The sequence below is a fragment of the Mixophyes fleayi genome, chromosome 6, assembly GCF_038048845.1.
Source record: "Mixophyes fleayi isolate aMixFle1 chromosome 6, aMixFle1.hap1, whole genome shotgun sequence".
Classification (NCBI taxonomy): Eukaryota; Metazoa; Chordata; class Amphibia; order Anura; family Limnodynastidae; genus Mixophyes; species Mixophyes fleayi.
In genome coordinates this window covers 129,714,260-129,733,724 of record NC_134407.1, presented here as the reverse complement: position 1 = coordinate 129,733,724, position 19,465 = coordinate 129,714,260, and the positions used below count along the sequence as shown (strand labels likewise).

General features: G+C 43.4%; 1 protein-coding gene across 3 annotated transcripts in view; it reads left to right on the top strand.

The window, feature by feature from the left end:
* CSE1L (chromosome segregation 1 like) overlaps nucleotides 1–19,465 on the top strand; it is a 116,251-nt gene that overhangs the window by 52,847 nt on the left and 43,939 nt on the right. For all 3 annotated transcript variants that reach the window (XM_075176422.1, XM_075176423.1, XM_075176424.1), the window contains 4 exons: nucleotides 1,482–1,574; nucleotides 3,354–3,521; nucleotides 15,067–15,196; nucleotides 15,612–15,677. In XM_075176422.1, the coding sequence (XP_075032523.1) occupies nucleotides 1,482–1,574; nucleotides 3,354–3,521; nucleotides 15,067–15,196; nucleotides 15,612–15,677 (457 nt within the window). The remainder of the gene's footprint in view (nucleotides 1–1,481; nucleotides 1,575–3,353; nucleotides 3,522–15,066; nucleotides 15,197–15,611; nucleotides 15,678–19,465) is intronic.

Genomic DNA, 19,465 nt, shown 5'->3' with positions numbered 1-19,465 from the left:
TGCATGAAACTAGACCACCTCGAAAGTTTATACCATTTTGCCCAGAAACCTTATGCAAAAATGCACAGAAGTGTGTTTGACAGCCAACAAATATCTTATCTTCTGCAAGGCCAGATTCTTGTCTGCAGACAAGAACACCCAATGTTTGGTGTTTAATAAAAGTTCCAGAAAGATCACTCGCTGGGTTGGGGTCAATGTGGACTTTTTAAAGATGAGAATCCAACCCTGGTACTCGAGTCTGGGTCACTAACTGGATATGGAACAGGTGTACCGCCGGGGACTCTGGCTTCAGAAGAACGTCCAGGTAAGGGATAATCGTAATTCCCTTGGTTTGCAACAGTACAGCCATGACTGCCATGATCTTGGTAAAGACCCATGGGGTCATGGCTAGACCAAAAGGAAGTGCCTGGAATTAGATGTGACGTGACTGAACTGCAATCCCGAGGAGAGACTTATGACCCTCCCATATGGGAACATGCAGATAGGCATCCTTGATATCTAGAGCTATCATGATCTCCCCCCTGTTCCATGCTGTTAATCATGGACCGCAAAGACTTCATCTTGATTTTGGGCTCTCTGAACTGGGTGTTTAAAGGTTGGAATAAAACCCCAAACCCTTTTGTGGCTCCTCTACTCTTGAAGAAATCAGGGTCCTGGTGGCCTCTCACAGAGCCAGACTTTTTTGTGGACATGCGGGAAGCCCCGACGAAAAGAACTGTCTGAGAGGAAAACTGAGGAGATCGATCATGTACCCGATCCATGTCTCCAAGGGTGTGGCTAAACCCCTTTAGTTAGCATGTGTCATGCACATGGCTTGGGACATTATTTAATTGGTTAGTAGAAATCCAACCACCTTGTATTTTGCATAACCAAGCTCCAGTAGTCTAGCTTTGCTGTAGCCCAGATATGCCAGAGTACCTAGACCCCACTATAGAGAGAGTGCACTACACATATCCGTTTATTCTGCATTGCTGGAACTGTTACTTTACTGTTGGCAATCATACAACCATTCCTGTACTCTACAATTTTGTATTTATCTGTTTACTGGCCGTTACTGACCATTAGTGGTTTCTGAGAGCATATGAGACCTAAAGTAAATGCTGTATCCCAACATTAGTTGTCCCTCAAGGTATACCTATTGTAGAGCAGATTTTCCCGAACCCCACTCTTTCCTACAGTGGTTATCCAATTGTCTTTGTTTTGAGTATGGACTGCATTAACTTTATAAATTACAAACGTTACGCAATAAGTACAAATGTGAATATTAACAATATTCTCCATTTTCACAAAAGTCTGAAAAGTTTATATGCGTTGAAGGGACTAACAAGTGTTCATGCAGAGACTTTTGCGATAGGTTTCATACTTCTTCAATCATTCTAATACTGTTTAATATTTATAAACTAATTGTATTGTCCCCATGCTATCTTCATAAAGAGAATAGCTCATGTACATGTTGGTGTTGTCATTCTCCTGCCTTGTAGGATCTCCCTGAATTTTTTGAAGATAACATGGAAACTTGGATGACCAATTTCCACAGCCTCCTAACTCTGGACAACAAGCTTTTACAAACTGACGTGAGTATTTGGGTAATCTGTAGCTAATAGTTTGAATATAATTCATCTGGCTCTTTGAGAAATATGTAGGCCACACATGTTGCGCACAGTTGCCCAGATCAACCCATGCTCGGTCGGGTCATTGTCTGTCGTGTGTAAATTTGGTCAGAAGATGACTGCAGGTCACCTCTTTTGGTCTGTGTGTGCTCTTCCGACAGAATGAATAGGCTTTTGTAATGGCAGAATAAATCTAGCTGCTTGGTTTGAGTGCCAACCTACCAGATCTCATCCAGCTTAGTCACTGTCAACTGCAAACGAATTTAGTGTGTGTGTATATGTATGTGTATATATATATATATATATGTGTGTGTATATATATATATATATATATATATATATATATATATATATATATATATATATAATATTATAAAAATGTCTAGTGGCATGTGTTAGTCTGTCTGTGTGTGGGGAAAAAGAAACCAAGCTGCAGCGCCACCTGCTGGGCAGAGTTATACACTGACATATATTTCTTGAAGGAGAAGTGACAGTTGTGAGTGGTTGGTGGTTGCCGGGGGTGACAGTGGGGAGTTTTTAACACCTTAAGTAGCTTGATTTGTCTAGAATGCATGAGTATCATGCACGGGTTAACTGACCTACTAAATTCTCAGTGTGTGTGGAAAAAAAACCTCAAAAAGGGCTGAAATTTGGTATACTGACATTGACGAGTTGAGTGGTCAAACTCATTTTCGTGAGGTAATTTTACCTCATGAACACACATGTGTACAGTGGCGGATCCAGGGGGGTGCGATCGGGGCAATCGCCCCCGCCCCAGGGGTTTGCTGTCGACGGCTGCACAGTATGTGCAGGTCCGCTCGACAGTGACAGGCAGGGACAGTGTGCTGCCCGGCTGCTCTGATCGTGTTTTAAACAGCCTCAAAAGTTGGAAAGGGGGCGGGGCCTAAATCGCCCCGCCCTAACATCCCCCCGGGGAACAAACATTTTCTAGATCCGCCCCTGCATGTGTAGCGGCGTGTGTTAGTGTGTGTGTGTCTGTGGAAAAAACTATTTTCTCAGAAAGGGCTCATCCGAATGACCTGAAATTTGGTATATTGACATTATTTGACAAAAAAATGCATGAGTATCATGCACGGGTTAACGTGTGTGTGTGTGTGTGTGTGTGTATATGTATATATGTATATGTATATATATATATATATATATATATATATATATATATATATATATATATATATATATATATATATATATATATATATATATATATCCGAGTGAGGTTGAGAAGCTGATAAGCTTAAAAGCGTGTCAAAGTGTGTCATCTTTTCCAACGTTTCCATTCCTGTTATTAATTACGAAAATTCTGTGCGTCGTGTTGTGGAGAGTGTGTGACCTGATTCAGCATTCCGTTGGACATCTATACAGATAAGCTTAAAAGACCTTACTTCTGGTACGCACATATACACACAAGAGTGACTGGTGTGAATTGTGCATTAATCACTGCACTTAGATCTCTGGTTCACTTCTTATATTGGTGAGAAGGATTAGCTGTGCTTTGGACCTGCTTGGTTCTAATATGCACTTCTGATATTTCCATTACAATATTACACTATTGTGCGCCTTGTCCTCCTTTACATATATATATATATATATATATATATATACAGAGAAAGCAGGATTTGCCTGAAATAAGTTCGTTTTGATAAATATGTATTCTGAATGTTGTTGCACTAAGGTACTTTTACAGTGTTTTAGATAAACATTATTTTTCCCATATCACAGGACGAGGAGGAGGCTGGATTGTTGGAGTTGTTGAAATCACAAATCTGCGACAATGCTGCTCTGTACGCTCAGAAATATGATGAAGAGTTCCAGCCATACTTACCACGTTTTGTCACCGCTATTTGGAACCTTCTGGTTACCACTGGTCAAGAAGTTAAATATGATTTGGTAAGAGCTGGTGTTCTTTGAGTAAGATTTCTGTTCATACCCTCTTTCTGTAAGTTAGATTTACAGCATAAAAAACACTGAGGTTTAACTCTTTCATGGTACACAAAATATGTTAACACATACTTCACTGTCTACAGTGAGAAAATATAAACCAATAAAGTGTAAAATATTTTTGTTCAATTTGTAAAACAGAGTCCACTTAGCTACAAATCCACACAGAGTTCAGTAACTGCTGCAGCACCTGTGGATATTGGTATTGTGCACATTGATCACTCCTATTCTACTTCAACACGCCGCACAGTTGGGTTCTCTTAATCATATGTTGTAGTGTGCTGCCATATTAAAGAAATAAAAAAAAAAAGAAACCGTTCCTTCCTTAGATCAGGTGTATAAAAGACTAGTAAGAATTAAATCAAATCGCTCTCTCATTTTGGTGGCTAGTACATTAGCTTATGAGCATTTTTGGCATCACCTCGTGACATGCAATAGATGCCTACCAGCCAGATATCAGCAATACCATTACTATTTGTGACTGGGTATGTTTCCGAGATATATATCTGATACGATAAGCCTTTGTGGAGAAAGTCTTTTGTGTATCGTGATGTGGGAAATTACTTGTTTGGGGTTCTGTACCTTTCCTTGGAATGTGTATTCTGCGACTGTCTGAAGAAAGGACACATGATAATATCATGTTAATTTTCATGTGAGGGTCTAGCACCTGAGGGCACAGTAAGGTTTAATTAGACTGCTGTTAGATTTCCTGTGTCCATCATAAGATGCAGGAAATCACAGCAAGTTTTAGGATATCATAGAGAACTGTAAATATTGTTAGCTTTGCATTGCATGTAAATCAATGTTTGGGTAAACCAATTGGATCCTGATTCTAAAAATAGCTCAGACCTCAGTGGGCTGGCTTACCCTTAGAGGCTGTGTTCAAATCTGTATAAAAAGCTCTGTCTTGTATGGAAAATTGTTTTTCTGGTTCCATCTGACCTGATTACTGATATCTTCAATCTGTGTGACTGCAAATAAACATAATTTGCTTCAAAGACCTGCTTGAAAATGTCTTCCATGCTGAATATCCTGTGACCTACAGATTAGACCTAAAATCGTATCCGTTCCCGGCTGTTTCTGAGGATTGGACCCAGCATCCAGTACCACTGCTATAGCCGAGGGGATCCATCCACAGCAACCCTGACCCATAGGAAGAGGTCAGGAGTACCAGCCCAGGTACACCAGTAACAGGGTACACTCGCAGCGTCAGTTACTCAGAAGGAACCTGGTTCTGGATGCCAGTAAAGGAGTCCAGTGGTGGCAGCATTTGTAAGTCCCTTCTACTGCAATGAGAGGGCGCGTTTGGGATAACGAAAGGGAATGGTGGCAAAGTAAGCCCAGGCGGTTCCCAGCAACAACAGATAGGGTGGCATAGGCGGTCCATCCTGTCAGATTTCTGGTGGCAAGTGGCGGGATAGCCCCAGGTGGCATTTCGTGTACCAGTCAGGAGAGCAGCGTTATTCAGGAGAGTTATAACTGCAGCCAGGAGAACGCACAGGATGTCCAGGTACAGCAGAATGTCCAAGGCGGACCTCAACATACTGTGCCAAGCAAAGGAGTTACAAATTCCTTACACAGTGACAAGGAGTGAAATGAAAAAGACGCTCAGAGCCTGTGATGCGCAGTACGGGTCAGCAGATGAGGAAGCTGACTGTGACAGTGACCTGGAGGAGACGTTGACTCCAAAGCTAGTTACTTGCAGTAACATCCCAGAACACAGCTGGGACATGATACGCTGGTTGCCCGCATGGACAAGGTGGGCAGATGAGTGATCACTTATAACTTGTGGTATAAATTTATTGAAAGGAAATGACGCCGGGCGCTTATTTATATAATTACAAATGTACTTATATTTGATATTGTGGGTAAATGAGATCTTTATTTCTGAGACCAGGAGAAGAAATTTGTTTTATCTTTGCTTGAGGAAATGCATGATTTATGAGGTATATATCTGGTACACAATACTTCCTCCACAAAGGCTTATTGTATTGTGATGTGGGGAAATGATTTGTTTGGGGTTCTGTACCTTTCTTTGGGAATGTGTATTCTGCGACTGCCTGAAGAAAGGGCCCATGTCTAGCACCTGAAGACACAGGAAGGTTTAATTAGACTGCTGCTAGATTTCCTGCGTCCAACATAAGATACGGGAAATAACAGCATGTTTTAGGATATCACAGATAAGCTTTGTATTGCATGTAAATCCATGTTTGGGTAAACAAATTACATCCTGTTTCTAAAAATAGCTCAGATTTCAAGGGGGCTGGCTTACCCTGTTAGGCTGTGTTCAAATATGTATAAAAAGCACTGTCCTGTATTGAAAATGGTTATTCTGGTTCCATCTGACCTGATCAGTGTGACTGCAAATAAACATCACTTGCTTTCAAAACCTGCTTGAAAAATGTCTTCCATGCTGAAAATCCTGTGACCTACAGATTAGACCCAAAATCTAATCCGTTCCCGGCTGTTTGAGGTTTGGACCCAGCATCCAGTATCACCGCTCTGCCTGCTACCCAGCAGCTCTGGCAAGTGTGATAAGCCGGAGGGATCCATCCACAGCAACCCTGATCCATAGGAAGAGGTCAGGAGTACCAGCCCAGGTACACCAGTAACTGGGTATATTTGCAGCGTCCGTTTCTCAGAAGGAACCCGGTTCTGGATGCCGGTAAAAGAGTCCAGTGGTGGCAGCATATATGAGCCCACCTACTGCGGTGATTGGGTGCGTTTGGGGTAACGAAAGGGAATGGTGACGAAGTAAGCCCAGCCGGTTCCCAGCAACAACAGACAGGGTGCCATAGGCAGTCCATCCTGTCACACTATTCTTTGAAAAGAGTGCTTTAGAAACCTTTGGAAGTCCATGTTCTGGTTCTTGGGAGTTAGCTTAATCAAGGAAAATGCTGCTCCCCACCGATCCATTCTCCTGTTATTTTCTGAAAACCCTGGTGTTTGGGCGCTTATCTCTGGGCTTTCTATAGCAGCTAAATTTTCTTATTTTTACTTTAATGTATTCATTGGTTGGTATTAGATTATGTGGACACGGCGGCCTCTGTCCTGTTCAACACAATGAGCAGAAATTTGTTTTGATGAGAACGGACTGAACGCAGTTCTGGAGCTGGGACAGGTCTGCTGGTAACCCCTTCTAAGGGAGCTTTGCCGCTTGTGGCAGCATGGCACTGGGGAGCTGAGTAAAACCAGTCCAAGCTGAACCTGACCTGGGTTGGAGTGCAATGCCTCTCCTGGGGGGACCTTATTGTGATATGTCATTATTATTGACATATTGTTATTGTCATTGTGGAAAGGCTGCCAGAATTTTGCAGACTCTGCACGGGCAGTGTGCAGCAGTCGCAGCAAGGGAAGACTCTCGGGTTTGAGTTCTCTTGTGGGTAAAATCATCCATAGGCTGAGTTCTCTGATTTTATCCTCTGGAGTATGTGGTTGTTTGTCTTCTAAAGCATGCATTTTATATTACTCTGCTAAGATGTCGGATAAAGGGAGTGGTTCCAGGGCCAAGTCTGCCGGGGGAAAGTCTGTAATTTATTTTACTTCTGCGAGGCTAAACTGCCTAATTGACAACAGAAACCAGATGCCTGATAGGCGGATTGCAAATCATCTGACTGTGACCCACGTCCATTTGGTAGTAGCACTAAGTAGATGGAACCTGGGTGGCTAGGTTACTGCCACACTCTATTGTTGAGCATTGGTGTCTCTGTGCATCAGAAACAGGTAAGTGAGAATCCTTCCATGTTACCTAGCACCAGGGCTCCTGACCTTGATTTATCCCTTCAGGATAACCACTTTCAGATTCCAACAAATCCTGTGTCTGGGAGATCTAGTGAGACTATGGGTTACATCCTATAGATGTTAGGCCTGGCGAGAGTCTCTTCCTCTCTAGAAAAAAAATATTTTTCCTCGTAACTTCAAAAGCCTCATAAACGTCCCAACCCTCCTCATGCTCACTTTAGAGAGGTGTCTGATTCTGGAATTCTCTGAATGGAAGCTGCTGGTGGATTTTGCTTCTTGTGACTATTTTTCTCACAGAGCTGTTTAGTAGACATTGGGTGGACGGCTTGATCGTAGCTGTTCAGAAGATTCTTTGTGATGTTTCCCTTTTTAAGAAAAAAAGCGCACAATTATTTTTTTTACTCGTTTGTTCAAAATGTCATGGAAATAACATTAAATAAGTAATTCCAGATTCCGCTTGTATTTCCCATTCCAATTGAGGATACCATGAAGAGGGAAATTCCATCTAAAGCTGACATTTCTTGAGTCTGCCTATCCAAATCTACCACAACTCCCTTTCCGGAGGCGGCGGTTCCTCTTTAGGACAGTACAAACTATTTCGTAGCATTTGCCAGCTTGAGACCTGCCCTGGCTGTGCACCAGAACTTCAGAGTCTGCTTGTCTGTGAAGTCCCCAAGGTTAGTGTCCTCATATGATCTACAAATAGAAAAGGGATTTTAAACTTTTCACAAAAGTTACCCAGAGAATAAAGGATGGATGCACAGTTTCCCCCAGTGGATTAAGAGTAGAATATTTAACTGAAGTATAAAAATACCTGTCAGTTTTTAAGAGGTGCCGTGTAGGTCCTCCTTGTCTGCCTGTTCCCTCTGCCGAATATTTGACCCTCCATGGAGCCAGTCACAGTCGGCGGTGGCTGTGTCCATCCTCAATGTACAGAGAGCATGCTGTCTGCACACACTGCGTCTGGAGGGTTGGCAACAGGTAAGTGAAAGAGGGTAGAAATCGCAGTGTGTTCCCTGAGCTGGCTGTTTTTTTTTTTACTAAAAGCAGTCTTTTTAATTGGGTAAAGATAAGGTTCTCTTTTTAGCTCAGGGGACAGGGTCAGGCAAGGGTCTGCTAGGCTCTGGATTGGTTGAGGTGATTGTCATTACTTAGACGATAGCCAGTCCAGAGCTGGGCCCTGGGGGGAGTGGATTCCTTTTGTGCACTTCCCCCGTGGTAGTCTTTCACTCCTAGTGTGCAGACACCAGAATAGGCAGCCATTTTAAAAGCTCCAGCTTCTCCCCTTTTCTATCCTGTATACTGTAAGGTAAAGGGTTGGGGGTGGTTTTTATAGCGTTTGTATTTTTTTTTTTTTATACATTAGGGAGCTTTTGGCTGTATTGCAGGCTCACTTTCTCTTGTAGTTTGTGTGCTGCTTGTTATCTGTATTGTGTGTATTTCACTGTACCGTTTTGTCCCATCTGTGAATATGTCTGAGAGGGAAAAATCTACGTGTGGCAGGGCTGGTGCTACTATGCTAAGTTTCTCCTGTGCTGTATGTCATGTTAAGTTACCGTCTGGGCAGCCAAGCGCACAGGCTCTGTGCGTTTCCTGTTGGCCCACAGAGACTACTCCTGGTGAAATAGTTGCTGTCTGTTCAAACACGGAGGAGCCTGCCTCGGCTCGGTCTCTATTAAATACGATGGAACTGCTTGCTCGGGTACAGTCTCAAGCTGCTCAATTTTCTGATTCAGCTTACTTAGTTCAGGTTTTGCCTGTTTCTGCTCCAGTGCAGTCTGTAGAACCAGCCTGGGTACAGGGTCTTGCATCCTCGGTACAGGTTGTTGTGCCAGTCTCTTCCTCCTTGGAGAGGATGATGCAATCGGCCAGACAGTCTTCCTCAGGTAAGCGGAAGAAGGTGGTGGCACCTCTTCTGGGACATGATTCTGATTGTGGTTCCCATGAAGAGGATGAGTTACCGCTGGGCTCTGACATAGATGCTGCTTCTCTGGTGGAGGAGGTTCAACCTGATCGTCAGAGTGTTGAGGAATTAATTCAGGCTGTGCGTCAGGTACTTGATATTCCTGAGAAACAAGTCCCTGAGGCTTCTGGATCCTCTCTTTTTGAAAAACGCAAGAAGAGGGCTATTGTTTTTCCGGCCTCTTCCCATTTGGAAGATTTGCTTTTGAAAACTGGGACTTCCCCAGACAGTAAGTTTCAGGTGACTAAGCGACTGCAGTCGTGTTATCCATTTCCCCGTGAAGTTCTCGCTAAGTGGGAGACGCTTCCTCAGTTGGATGCAGCTGTGGCAAGATTGGCAAAGCTCACTACTATTCGTCTTCCTAACCAGGCCACTCTTAAGGATGGTGCAGACCGGAAGGTCGAGACAGTTCTTAAGTCCATTTTTGTGGCAGCGGGTGCTTCTTTGAGGCCTGCTCTGGCATCAGCGTGGGTTAACAAAGCTGTTGATCGCTGGTCGGAACAATTGTCTGAAGGTTTGTTGGCAGGCAGGCCGTCCTCTGAACTGCTTCCTTTAGTGGAGCAGATTCAGAGAGCGACAGATTATTTAGGAGAAGCTGCTATGGAAGCGGGGATGATTGGAGCGTGCATTTCTGCCTTGACAGTTGCAGCGCGTCGGACTCTTTGGCTAAGGTCCTGGAAGGCTGATGTGTAGTCCAAAAAGGCTCTGGAGTCCATTCCTATTTCTGGGGGTGTTCTGTTTGGACCTCAGCTTGATTCCTTTATTAGTCAGGCAACAGGAGGTAAGAGCACTTTCCACCCGGTCAGTGTTCCCAAGCACAAGATGTCCAGATTTCGGGCCTTTCGTTCCGCAGGAAGATCTCGAGGACAATATTCCTCAGGACAATCCTCTAGAGGTCAGCCATCCACTCCTAGAGGTGGTTTGCAGCGAGGATGTCAGGCCTTGTCTGCGTGACGTCCAGCTGCAAATTCTGCAGACAAACAGTCTGCATGACAGGGTTTTTGCTCCTCCACTGCCGTCAGTGGTGGGAGCCCGTCTTCTGCGGTTCAGGGATCGGTGGTGTCAGTCCACTACCGATGTCTGGGTCCGGGGAGTGGTGAACCAGGGTTACAAGATCGATCTGCTCGGTCTTCCTCCCAAACGGTTCTTCACCACAGGGCTCCCATCATATTCGAGAAAGCGATTGGTTTTAACAGAAGCGATTCAATCCCTTCTGTCCTCCGGAGTGATTATTCCGGTTCCTCATTCTCAAAGAGGTTTGGGGTTTTATTCCAATCTGTTTCTTGTGACAAAACCAGATGGATCTTTCAGACCGATTCTCAATCTAAAGGTCAGAGTGCCCAGCTTCAAGATGGAGTCTTTACGCTCGGTCATTCTCGGCATGGAACAGGGAGAATTTATGGTGGCTCTAGACATCAAGGATGCATAGCTCCATGTTCCTATTTGGAAGGGTCATCAGTCCCTGTTGAGGTTTGCAGTTCGGTCAGAGCACTTCCAATTTCAGGCTCTCCCATTCGGTCTCGCCACAGCTCCACGTATCTTTACCAAGATCATGGCGGTTATGGCTGCTCTGCTAAGGGCCAAAGGAATTACAATCATCCCTTACCTGGACGATCTGCTTTTAAAGGCAGATTCTTCACAGAAGCTTCTGTTGCATATTCGGGTAGTAATCCAGACCCTGGAGTTGCACGGTTGTATTATCAACTTCAAAAAATCCAAGTTGATCCCATCCCAGCGCATGGTGTTTCTGGGTCTCTTATTCAATACCCGTCTGAGACGGGTGTTCTTCCCTCAGGACAAGATTCTAGCCTTGCAGAGAATGGTGAAATCTCTGTTGGTGGCCAGGAGACCTTCCATTCATTTTTCAGTGAGGCTTCTGGGCAAGGTGGTATCGTCATTCGAAGCGATCCAGTTTGCTCAGTTCCATGCATGACGGTTTCAGTTGGAACTTCTGTTGCAATGGAACAAATCTCATCGCACTCTGGCGAGTCAGGTTTTTCGCCTGTCTCCGCAGACGCGTCAGCTGCTGATCTGGTATCTACACAGGCAGAATCTCACCAGTCCTCAATTTGGAATTGGATTCTGATAACAACAGACGCCAGCCTTCGGGGTTGGGGAGCTGTATATCTTCAGGCTCAGTTTCAGGGGCTTTGGACTCACAAAGAGTCTTGGAATTGCGCGCAGTGTTTCACGCTCTAAGAAGTGCGCGACACTTGCTGCAGGGAAAGCCAGTAAAGATCCAATCAGACAATGCCACGGCAGTGGCATATCTCAACCAGGGCGGCACCATGAGTCCCTTGACCATGAGGGAGACTCACAGGATATTTGTGTGGGTTGAAGCTCACGTTGCGGCACTAGTTGCCATCTTCATTCCCTGAATAGAAAATTGGGAAGCAGACTTCCTAAGAAGGCAGACTCTGCATCCAGGGGAATGGTCTCTCCATCCGTAGGTGTTTAAACAGTTAGTGGTGAAATGGGGTCAATCTCTATTAAAAGGTTCTCATAAATCAGTCATACCGCTCCGACGCGTTTCAACGTCTTGCGGTCTTTGTCAAGGAGATAATAGAGATTGACTGCATGGCATAGAAGTGAAGAAAAGTAGCCCGGGACCAATAACATCTGATCTCTTCTCTTTATGCGATAAAGAACATATCTCTGGTAGGAGTATTCACTCACTATTGTGATTTTATATGTTAATTTTAATACATTTTGAAATATTTAAACGATATCACGCCAGATTCTGTTTATCTTTCTCTTGTAAATTGAAATTGATGTCATCCATGTTGGAGAAGAGATGAACAGTGAAATATTGTGATATACAGGAATTCTAAGTTGGGAGAAGTCCTCTAAATACTTACAAGCCTACAATATTCTACAATCTGGTAGGAATCCATCTTATATTGTTACCACGAAGGTGATGGGGAGGTGTTTATTCCTTTTGAAATAAACCACTTATGATGTGAAAAAATCACCATTAACATCTCTACAGGATAGGAATGAATATATGCACTATTCCACAATATTTACAAATGAAGGACTGAACAAGTTTACATTGTGATTAGGGTGGAGTGTATCTGCACTTGTTTCTGTTTTTTATGTTTTGTGTTTCATGAGAACCCGATAGCGCTGAATGTCTTGGCATATTACTGTTATTTAACGGCGTGGCTGTTGAAGCCAGGATCCTAAGAGCTAAGGGTTTTTCGAATCGGGTGGTTCAGGCCATGCTCCGTGGTCAGGGCCGGATTAACCCGAGGTCTAACTGGGCTATAGCCCAGGGGCCTCGGGCATCCAGGGGGCCCTTCAAACTCCTCAGCAGCATTATTGATGGGGCGGGGGCGCCCCCGGCCCGATCGATGCTGCTGAGTACTGTCAGTGCAGTCCTCCGTCCCGGCGCGCTGTAGTCTGCTTACTGAGGATATCTCGCGAGAGTTCATGAACTCTCGCGAGATCTCCTCAGTAAGGAGCTTACAGCGCGCCGGGACGGAGGACTGCACTGACAGGTAAGTGCTTGGGGGGGGTCCTCGCGGGGGGTGGGGGGCGGCGGACGGCTCACATTGGGGGCCTCGCGGGGAATGGAGGGCCCCTTAGCCCAGGGGCCTCCATTCCCTTAATCCGGCCCTGTCCGTGGTCGAAAACCGGCTTCGGACCAAATATATCATCGAGTCTAGAGGACATATGGTGCGAAAAGAAGGGGATATCCTACATCTTCTTTTCGTCTGGCCAGGTTACTCAGGTTCTTGCAGAATGGCTTGGATGCAGGTTTGCGTCTTCGTTCCCTTAAGGGTCAGTTGTCGGCTCTTTCAATCTTCTTTCAAAGAAAACTTGCTGTTCTACCTGATGTGCAAACTTTCATTCAAGGTGTTCTCCATGTTCAACCTCCATATATTCCTCCAGTTCCGCAATGGGATTTGAATTTGGTGTTGAGGTCTTTACAGCATTCACCGTTTGAACCTTTGAATACAGTGGATTTCAAAATTTCTAACGTTGAAAACGGTTTTTCTTTTGGCCATTTCTACGGCACACAGAGTTTCAGAGCTTGCTGCTTTGTCTTGCAAGCCTCCTCTGCTAGTTTTTCATGAGGATAGGGCAGTTCTTCGAACCAAGCCCTCTTTCCTTCCTAAAATTGTATCTAAGTTTCATTTGAATCAGGACATTGTTATTCCGGCTTTATTGGATTCTTCTTCTCCCGATGACTTTGAGTCTATTCGTTATCTTGATGTTGTTCGTGCCTTGCGAATTTATGTTGAAAGATTTCACAAGTTATGCAAAACTGAGGATCTTTTCTTTATGATGCTCACAAAAGAGGCTGGCCAGCTTCTAAGATGACCATTGCTAGGTAGATTACGGCTGTTATCCGCCGGGCTTGCAGTGGGGCTGGGGAGTCTGTCCCAGATAATCTACGGGTGCATTCTACAAGATCTGTAAGTGTTTCCTGGGTTGCCCGCCATGGTGCCTCCAGTGAACAATTGTGTAAAGCGGCCACGTGGTCTACTGTACACACTTTCACAAAGTTTTACAGATTTAATGTGTTTGCCTCTAGGGATGCAAGTTTTGGGAGAAAGGTGCTTCGGGCCGTTTCTTCTGAGCATACCCTTCCGTGAGACAGCTTTGGGATGTCACCAAGGTCCTGGTGTCCCCCAAAGGATGTGAGAGAAAATGGGATTTTTATACTCTACGTGAAATCCGTTTCTCTTAATCCATTGGGGGACGCCAGGCGCCCACCCTTAACACTCTGGTTTTTCCTTCTGTTTGACATGTTGTTTGATTGTTAAGAGAATGTTGTGTTAAGTTTATTCTCTTTTCTTTGGTTTCTCTCTATCTCCCTTTCTGCGGGCTTGGTTAAACATAGACTGGCCTCTAGCAGGAGGTGGGGTATAGAAGGGGTGGAGCCAGAGCTTTTGTTTTAACTAAAGTTAAATTGCCAGCGTCGCCTGTCCTACTCTATACCCCAAGGTCCCGGTGTCCCCCAACGGATTAAGAGAAACTGTTTTTACGGAAGTATAAAAATCCCATTTTTCTTTTTATTGGTTTTCTATACACCTGACCTAATGAAGAATGTATATATAAATAAGTCTCTGTAAAATCTACTACCAAACCCACTTGAAGCTGACCTTGTCATTTAAACCTCCTTGGTTTTGTGGAATTTAGTTTGCAGATAGTTCTATCTGGCGTAGCATACATTCAAGGTCCCCACCGCCATGTACTGGTTTGAGGGGTTGGGTACGCTTTAACGGTGTCGAAAATTCCTACACCGAGGAGACCTACAAATAAAATCCGAATTTATGAAGAAACAATTTCAATATATACACTTATCTCAAAGCGATGTTGCATATCTCCATTCGTACCAGCATGCTGACCACAAGTTATTCCAAATGGACAGCTCTCCAGCACTACACTTTCACATTATCGCGACCTCTATAAATGTTAATTTAAAGCGGAAATGTCGGTTTAAGTGTTTAAACACTTCTTAACCTGCAGGATCCCAATATTGCAGCGTTGCTTTTGAGTTAAGTCTGTTTATATTATATTTAGTTGTAGGTGTCTTCGGTGTCGGAATTGTGGTAATCGTGAAAACGATTACCACCGTGTCTGAGCACCTGCCATGTGGTCGCTGACACAGTCTATGTATGTTTTTATGACAAATCTGAGGATATACATTGTTTTGCTGTTATATACTGATAATTTTGTCAACACAGTAATTAAAAATGCAATGTTGACGATTTTCAAAAACCTTGGTTCAAGATCTAGACCCTGTAGAAAGTGACTGGTACTCCATGTTTTTATCCATAGCTGGTGAGCAATGCTATCCAATTCCTGGCATCTGTGTGTGAACGGCCGCACTACAAAAATCTGTTTGAAGATCCCAACACACTGACCAGTATATGTGAGAAGGTCATTGTTCCCAATATGGAATTCAGAGGTACACACATCTTCATGTGCATTGTGAAATGAAAAGCATGTCTCCTGTGTTTATAAAACTGTGTTGTCTTTATGTCAAGTTACCAAAGCTGCTATTCAAGTAAGCCTTCAGTGGTTTTGCGGTGGTTCGCCTATAGATGTATACAAATGAAAGGGATAGTTGCTGTCCATGAGAGAAATATCTGTATGTAAATAGTTTCCTCTTTTTAATGGCTCCTTCAGTTACCACCAAGTGTAGTACATTAAACAGTTTTTTATTATATGCAACCCTCTTTGCAGTGCTAGGTTTGACCTGTGTTTTGTGCTGGTATTGGGTAGAAGGTGTCTGCGCATATATATTTCATGACCTACTTGTAAAATATTAAGCTTTGTGTTTTTTTTGTTGTATTATAATGGTTTGTTTTTCTATGTTGCAGCTGCCGACGAGGAGGCATTTGAAGACAATTCTGAGGAATATATCCGGAGGGACTTAGAAGGATCTGGTAATGTCTGCTCTGTTTACAATTGTTTACATTTATATGTTGGTTTTATTTTACATCCCATTCCAAGCACATAACATCTCTACAGGGAAAGTGGTTTTTTATCCTTCACAGTTGTGGTATACAGGTGATGTTTCTTTCCTAAGTTGAGGGGCTCTGGGAAAAAAAAAATATAACTGACTTGGACTCGTGCCTATAACCCTGTTGTTCATTCACCAGTAGGAGGTCACAGATATTCTATGATTATTCAGCTCCAGAAGGTTGAGCTTATGGGAAGCAAAAATCAGACTGCTCCTTTCCTTGTATAGCCTTCCCTGCTTCACTCCTGTATGCTCCTTTTCATTATCGAATCTTGTCTGTGATAGGCAGAGCCGTAACTTAAAACTTTTAGCGCCTAGAGCAAGAGAAAAATACTGCCCCCCTTGCTCTCAATTTTAACAAAATGAACCTAAAATATTCATAAACTACGCCCCCGTTTAGCGTTGTGCCCTGGGCGCTCGCCCCTATCGCAGAGCCCTAGATACGGCTGTGGTGATAGGTATCTGAGTTGATCTGTTTCAGAACTAAAACAGATGAGTGGATCAAGCCGTTAATGAAATCATTAGGCCTTTCGGGCCACATGCTCCAAGTGCAAGTATTCTTCTCGCTTGCCACTTAACCTCCATGGCAACATCTTAGACAACGCTGTAGTAGACTAATAGACCATTCCTTAGATGAGGAGATGGTAGGCTGCATCCTGGTCAACCACATTTTGGATTCTTAGATAATTTGGCCTCATTCTTAGAAAAGAGATCCGCCACTCATTGTGCCCTCAAGACCAGCTTTTTAACAAATTTGTGTTCGTTAGAGGGTGAGGGGGGTAATCTTATCTATGATCTCAAAAACTAATCTAGCCTTTGACAGTAATGGCTTACTCTGCCACTTTGTTGATTTCCAGCATGTTTGGGGTTAGCTATTAGCCAGCAACCCGGGTAACTTCTTCTTGACCACCCCCTGTTTGCTAACTCTGAGGATCGACTTTTCTTTTAAATACCATTATCACAAGAATCAGCCTAGATCGTGGCTTTTGGTTTCTACATTTACTTCAGTTATGGGTTGTAAAGTTCACCAACCTGCCCATGTAAAGCCAGAGATGGGGGAGCTCAGGTTCCTCTCTGCCCTGCCACAACCAAGTTTAGCTGGGAGATTATAACTTTAAATCTCCCACCCATACTACCTTCCTGAATTGTTCCCATTATCTGGCACAACTTCAAGCCTAATTGGACTTCAGGATGCTGGAAGCCAGATCCCGGGGCAGTAGTTTCAAATCATGGAGCTGCCCATTTATTGGTCGCCTTTGAAACTTAAGAAGTATAGAAGTGGGGGTGGGGTGGGGGCATTTTAAAAACCCTACATCCTTATATTCTTGAAGGATGCTCTGTAAAAGGATCTGTGGTTGCGCCTCACATGTGTGCGCTATCCTCTTAATTTTTCTCTGATACACTTGTTCTAAAACTCACACTTATATTCACTTTTCCTTTGTTGCCTTAGTCTCTTGACCACACTAAATAAAACTTAAGCTTTACAGAATTATCCAATAACCACTGTCTCTCAGCAGTACTTCACAGTATATATTCGTTATAAATAACCAATACTCACATTATATGTATGTATTTAAATCAAGGTATTTTACAGTTGACACAGAAAAGCTTGTATTCACAGTTCACACATATATCATAACGTTGTCCAACATAACATAGTATATCAATATAAAATTAACCATAGGTTCACCACCCTTATTCCTTACACTATCCTAGCTTTACATATGTATCCTTGATAAGAATTAGTATTTATAATATTGATTTAACTATCACAGATGTCTAACAATATATGAATATAAATAGTCAAATCAACATTACAACCTCATAACTTGATATAGATATATAGATAGATATATTATCAATGATACTTATCAAATCCTTGTATCCTGGATCCAATTCTTGATCTGTAATGTAGGGAACGTTCCTGTTAGTAGTCCTTTTCTGTAGCGTAGTGTAGGTTTTGTGTAGTAGAGCGTTTTCCTATTCTTTGCTGTAGTGTAACATAATATATATTTTCTGTAGTGTATCCCTATTGAATAGTATACTGCCTTTCCTATAGTGTAATATATATCTTTTCTGTAGTGTAGTGTGTCCCTATTGACCCTTTCCTGTAGTGTGTTTTCTGTAGTGTAGTGTGTTTTCTGTAGTGTAGTGCTCATTGTCCAGTGGCAGGCAGAAAGAGACTGAGGAGGAGTCCCGGGTCTGGCTTTTATAGTCCAGACCCAGAAACTCCCAGCCTCCCCATCAACATTGTGTGTGTGTGGTGATTCACCACACACACACGTGGATGTCTGTGTGTCCAGGGGTGATTAATTAATCACCCCTGGCGGTTCTCCCTGCTGTGTACGTGCCGACTTGAGTTGGCACACAGTGGGGTTATGCTATGCAACTGTGCGTGCGCATTTAATGTTGCCATGCACGCGCCGATATCGGCCCATGCATCGTAGGTACTGCGCATGCGCGCGCACACACTGGCTTCCCCCTTCACATGCTCCCTCAGGGAGAGGAATATTGTTCTTTCTAGATAGTCAAAAGACTGAAAGGTCCACTGCCGATTTATGTGTCCGCAGCTCCAGATCTCCCTGGGAAAATGGGTTAAGTTCTTTGTGGCCTGGCTGTCCTTCTACCTTCCCTTGCCCATGCTGCAGTGAATATTTTAAATTAAGCTTCAGGAACACACCTACTTGCATAAAAAATACATGGGAAAAATTTAAAATGTGTTGAATAATCTATTAGGAAAACAGTATCCTGGTGGTCCAGTTGATATGGTTGCATGAAGCTGCTGACGTTTTTTCTCTGACTGAACCAGTGTGGGCAAAGATACTGAAGAGATCTGCTTTGGTATTGACTCGAGTCCTCGATGATACTAATGTTCAGAACTAATGTTCAGATTGGCCGTGAAGAGCCTGGTATGCCAGCGTTTTTAGGATTGCGAAAGGTCCAGGATGGTGACTTCCTCTGTAGGATCTTCTGCGTGGTATATTCCCACACCAAGACCTTCATCATCTAGCCTTAATGTTGTGGCTGTTGAACCCAGGATCTTGAGAGTTATGGGATTGTCCAATGTTATTAGTCTATTTTGAAAGCAAGAAAGCCAGTTTCTGCAAGAAACTATCATAGGGTGTTGAAGACTTAAGTGGTTTGTGTGCAATGCACTGGATTTCACACCTCTTCCTTTAGGCTTTTACAGCCTCTTTCCTTTCTGCAAGACAGACTTTACAGTGGCCATAGGCTTCGTAAAGGGTCAGGTTTCGGCTCTGTCCATATACTTTTCAGAAGAAGTTGGCCCTGATTCCAGAGGTTCAGACCTTCTAAGATGTTTTACACCTCCAGCATCCTTATGTTTTGTCGGAACCATGGGATCTTAACTTGGTTCTTTCAGCTCTTCAGCTTCCTGCTTTTGAACCTTTGGAGACTTGAGTCCAAGTATTTCACTTGGAAAATTACCTTCATTCTTGCAATTTCGTCCAGATTTCTCTCCACATGTTACGAAAGTTTACCATTTTGCGTTCAAAGATGCTAGGTTTGAGCTGAAAGTGTTGTGTTAAGCTGTGTCTATTGACAGCTTTGGAATGTATCCAACATTGCAGTGTCCCAACAGATAGATAGGATGAGGGAGAAAAAAATGTTTTTTATATTTCCATTAAATCCATTTATCCAAATCCTCTGCTGTACATTGCACTCCCACCCTTTACGTTCAGTGGTCCATTC